The 5593-nt window shown below is 31.0% G+C and overlaps 1 protein-coding gene across 1 annotated transcript; it reads left to right on the top strand.

The window, feature by feature from the left end:
- Positions 1-3747: 3747 nt before the first annotated feature.
- Positions 3748-5284, top strand: LOTGIDRAFT_106517 (hypothetical protein; the record flags this gene model as incomplete). The annotated part of the gene is made up of 4 exons (XM_009062163.1): positions 3748-3828; positions 4241-4342; positions 4753-4866; positions 5135-5284. Coding segments are annotated over 4 exons (447 nt in total), but the record flags the coding sequence as incomplete, so codon positions are not given.
- Positions 5285-5593: the final 309 nt, after the last annotated feature.

Here is a 5593-nt window from a genome sequence, read left to right as displayed (position 1 = left end):
ATGTTTTCAATTTATTTTTGATATTTCCAAGTCTTTTCAAAATATTCAAAATCAAATATATGTAGATATATATATATATAGATATAACGAGAGAAGGCTGATACCGTTTTTCTGTCAATGTCGTGTCTCATTACATACCATGTGGTGGTTTGGAAATCTAGGATGTGTACAACTTCATTTATTTTGCAGATATAAAAGATATTCGTTATAATGCAGTATTCTATAATGATATATCTAAAATAGTTGAAGGCAGGATTCTTAGTCCAGGGTAAGTTGTATAATCATTTTAATGCCAACCCCCAGAACATTTTGCCTCGTAACCATTTCTAAAAAAAGTAAGAACATACTCATAACTTGAAGATAATAACATATAGGCTGCATAATTATTATATTGATTTAATCATATTGTATGTAAAAGTGTGCTAAATAACAGACGTAAAAAGAAAAAGGGATTTTGTGAGGTGTGTTTAAACTAGGTTTGAGGCACTTTGAATATGATTATTTGTGTTTTTCAGAGAGAGCATTGACAGTAAAAGCAATGAAACCGAAGTAGAGATTAACAGTAAAATATTAGCCGTTTCAGTATATCCACCACCGAAAAAGCTAGATCCACCAATAGAACTTAGTTTTCAACATTTATCAGTAAGTGTTTACAAGCATACAGATTTGGAATAATTATTGTATCTATATCTACATACAAAGATGCAACAAATATTCAGTTGAAGGGTTGATAGAACTTCCCTCAACTTTTAAGATTGGAAACTTACCATGTAAACAACGTTAGTTTAAACGATTATTAGATGTCTTTCTATTTAGATATTCAAGGTCTGTTAAAGTGAAAACCTAAATATAACTTGTCATCACGACAGCTGGTTAACGCAATTCGTTCATAAAGACGAAGCGTAAAACTATTTTTTATTCTGAAAAATAATGAGGAATGCTGTAAATGAGATTTATCAACTGACAAAGAAAACCTTAAGAGCTGAACTATTTTATGCTCCCAGAAGTGTGAAATTTAGTGACAGAAACAGGATTGTAAAGATACAGTTCGATTTATTGATTCAGATTGATTGTTTTTTTTTCTCAATTTCCAGGATGATTATCCTTCAACCTCTTGTGTTTTTCTGGATTTGAAGCCACCGTAAGTTGTTTGCTACTCTGATCGAAAAAAAATTTATATATTTTTAATGTTTTTGTTTTTTTATATGTATGGAAGAGTTTTAAAATTTCAAACGTTGTGAGATAATCTCCCAGCGGAAACAAAATTAGAGTCTTTGCTTTTAACACTGTCAAGTCATTTTAGGTCAAGAACCAGAAAATGCATTTGCTTTACATCTTTGTCACGTATTATTTTCAATTTTCGATTCGTCTAAGCTTCAAGCAGACAAAAATAAGTATTTTAAAATATAGCTTTTAATCACCCTTATCAATATGAGGAAAAATAGTTACTACCTCGATTAAATATTGAAATATAGATATGATAAGAGAGGACGGTGGTCAACTGAAGGTTGTAAGACAGAACCCACATCAAATCCTAATGTTACCATCTGTAAATGTGATCACTTAACTAACTTTGCTATACTGATGAGCCTTGGTAAAACGGTGAGATTATTAAAATAAAATAACTTTACACTATATGTGTTATGTGCATTTGTAGAAGATATCTGCTTTTACAGGGTGCGATAAGTTAAATTCAAATTTTACAGTGAATTCTTTTGGAATTTCCCCCAAAGTGTATTCATTATTAGTTTCAATATACATCTTACTTTAAAGTATAACAAAAGGTTTGGACGTAGATTAATTTACTAAATATTCACTGAAAATGTGTTTTCGACTTAATTGATTATATTTTAGCCAATAAAACACAGAGAAGCTCTAAGTATCATTTCAGCTATTGGATGTGCCATTTCAATGTTTTGTCTTCTGTTGACTGTTGTAGTATATATATACTTCTGGAGGTACTGAACTTGATTTTAAGTTTTCTGGTATATTTTCTTACTATCAAAGTTTTCTAAACGAAAATACACCAAACGCTGCTTTTTCTTTGTCGCAGTCAAAATAATTTTTTCTTCCAGTAGTGCAATCGGATTGTTTTACCAAATTAGATTTGATGGAGGCCATGTCCTGATCCAACGAAAATCAAATAGTTTGGATATTTAGCACTTAAAATACATCTTTAAGATTGTTAGGTATTTAACATCCACCTTAAATCTTGGGTATAATTTGACTTGTCAACTCCGCCTGTATTTTAATTAAGGTTTCGAAAATAATATTTTGGGTAATAATCAAGATGTTATAGTGTTTCATATTATATTTTTTTGTACAAATTGTAGATATGTAAAGAGTGATAAAGCTATTATACTACTGAATCTGTGTGTTACGTTGATTATAGCTTATATTATATTTCTCGTTGGTGTTAACAGAACAGATATAAAGGTAAATTTATTTCCGAAACCAGGTCTCGATTCGATTATACAATTTTAAGCATCTGTAATGGATAGATGTCAATCTTACTCTAACTTCTGCTCTCGCTTTCAATGCCATTGGCGTTCTTGTCAGATGGTAGTGTCTATTTGCCACGCTAAACATGTCCAGTTTTTATACATTTGAATCAGGCAGTTCATGATACAACTCAATGAAATTTTTCTTAAAATCCTGAAGCGCTTTGGTTCGAGCCCGCGCATGTACCATGTTACTAGAAACTGCAAGTTGGCAAGTAGAATTTCATTGACATTTCAAAACACATTTCATGGATTTTGGATATTTTAATCTCTTACAATTCTGCTTTTTAGCCTTTTTGTCAGACAGTGGCTGTATTACTCCATTTCTTCTTTCTGGTGGTGTTTTTCTTGATGTTAGCAGAAGGTGTACAAGTTTTGATTTCTGTTGTTGCCTTGGCTATGACATCTCGATTAAAGTGGATACTAACTGCAAGTTGGGGTAAGAGCTCTTTGTTTTATGTAATGTGAAGTGCATTGTTTTAAATACCTGAATATCTGACTGGGTACAAATATAGTAAAATACGTCAGGATTTGGATTTACATTGACAAAACTTGATTTAGACGTCTTAGAATGACTAAAAATTTAAGAATTTTAAACTTGGCCAATAAGAGCATATATTCATCAGTAGATATATACATGGTGTCATAAATAACATAACAGGGTCCTTACATAATCCGATAAATCCATAAATATGCAATTAACTATTGAAAAACGCTTAATATTAAGATTAAGCGTTTTTTCAATAGTTACTTAGTTTTATGAATTTTCCAATATTACAGATTTTAGAGGGATTCTGTTGTAACTTTATGACACCAGGTAAGTTTACTGATGAATATTGACCATTCTTGAGAACTTAAGTTTTATGTTCATTCTAAGACGTAGTATCACTTAAATGATATGTTGTATCATTACAGGTGTACCAGTAATAATAGTTGTTATATCAGTAGCTGCCACCCAATTAGAAGGTTATGGGAATGAGGATTAGTAAGTTTAAAAATATTTTCTGCGCACTAGAAAACTTTGCGCGAAACAGTCCTTGCAAAGCAAATTTCATAACCGGCTTCAACCAAACATGCACAAAATTTAGTAAAAAAAAATTCCTGTGGTGAGCATATCTTTGGTTCTGAGCAATGATCTTTATTATACACGTACGAGTAAAATGCATTGTTTTTATCTGCCGTAGAGTCAAAGAGCACTGCTTTACTTCCAAATAATTTTGTTAACGTTTGTATTTTTTTTCAAAGTTGTTGGTTGTCGTTAGAATCTGGATTATTGTGGGCATTTATAGGACCTGCGTTAGCTGTTATTTTAGTAAGTGTATTATTAGTAATCTTTAGCTGTTATTTTGCAAGTATAATCTTAATAATCTTTAGCTGATATTTTGGTAAGTATAATCTTAGTAATCTTTAGCTGATATTTTGGTAAATATAATCTTAGTAATCTTTAGCTGATATTTTGGTAAGTATAATCTTAGTAATCTTTAACTGTTATTTTGGTAAGTATAATCTTAGTAATCTTTAGCTGTTATATTGGTAAGTATATTATTAGTAATCTTTAGCTGTTATATTGGAAAGTAGGCTATAATCTTATTAATCTTTAGCTGTTATTTTGGCAAGTATAATATTATTAATCTTTTATTTTGGTTAGTATAATCTTATCAATCTTTAGCTGTTATTTTGGCAAGTATAATCTTAGTAATCTTTAGCTGTTATTTTGGCTAGTCTGATATAGATCATAGTCATCTTTAGATGTTGTCATGCATAATGTATACATTACAAAACTTAACTATACCCCAGAAGAAGATTTCGATAGATCGATACAAACTGATGGCCGTAATTTGGTTTTTCAAAATAATCGAATCAGAATTTGAGACCTAATTTCGAAACCTTCTTCCTAATGTCAAAATATATACACATCGTTATTCTCGGTAAATGCGATGATAATGATTAAAGTATTAACAGTTATGTTTAGTACAACTACTATGATGACTAAAAATATGAAAGAAAAGGGAAGGTATGTTAGTTACTAGTACCTGAACTAGAATGGTGGCAAAAATATCAAGGAGTGTTTGAGAAAACATCAGCCCTATTGCGTCTGACACAATTAGCGTTTGGGTATTTTCCAGAAGGCTGATCTTGTGTTGTATTCCCATAGACTGTTTACTCTGATGGGCTTTGATCAGTGTATTTGCGTCATATGGAACATGCAATTTTTTAACACATTAACATCTATTTTAGAACTGGATTAAAGGCACTGTCTGTATTACTACCAATAACTGGATTAACCTGGATATTTGGTGTATTTTCTGTCAATGGTTATACTGTTATCTTTCAGTATTTATTTGCCCTCTTTAATTCCCTTCAGGTAAATCTAAATCTATTTTGTGAAAAGATTATGAGAATATCAGAATGAATTACTGAAAAAAACATATTGTTATAATACATTTTAACAGGTCGTATGAAAAGGCACTACTGTCGGTTTATTATGAGGAAATTTTGCCAGGACAGCGGCATTAGCCAATGGATCTTTATAGTACACAGCCTGCAGTGCCTTGGTTTATTGTCCCATCCGAACGAGTAGACGCGATTTTTAATACAGTAGTAAAATGGTTCAATGTGATTATTTTTTTCAGGGATTGTTTATTTTTATTTTCCACTGTTTTTTGAACAGACAGGTAAATTATATCTTTACTTCCTTTGGTAGGTCTATCGTATATTGTTTTTTACCTATTCTGGTATCTCGACACCCACTTTTCCGATTGAGTTGGATTTTTAAACGATGAATTAATCAATCAAAAGATCTGAAAATTTTTCAAATTGGATTTGAGGAAGTGCCAATTCTTTCAATCAATGTAATTGTTCATTTCCCTGAACCACTGATTTATCAAATATATACATTTGGAGTTAAGACCATAGATAACAAACCAGAATCATTCATTGATAATGTGTTTTACATGGACGAGTCGATAAATTATGTATTTCTAGGTGAAAGAAGCTTTAAAGATTAAGAGAAAGAGATATAGAGCTAAATCTATTGATACTGGTGCAGGGACAAAATCAGTTACACAGTCGGTAAGCTGAATCTTATAACA

The sequence above is a fragment of the Lottia gigantea genome (genome assembly GCF_000327385.1).
Source record: "Lottia gigantea unplaced genomic scaffold LOTGIsca_5, whole genome shotgun sequence".
In the NCBI taxonomy this organism is placed as follows: Eukaryota; Metazoa; Mollusca; class Gastropoda; family Lottiidae; genus Lottia; species Lottia gigantea.
The sequence above is the reverse complement of the archived record's forward strand: the minus strand, read 5'-3'. Positions and strand labels throughout refer to the sequence as shown.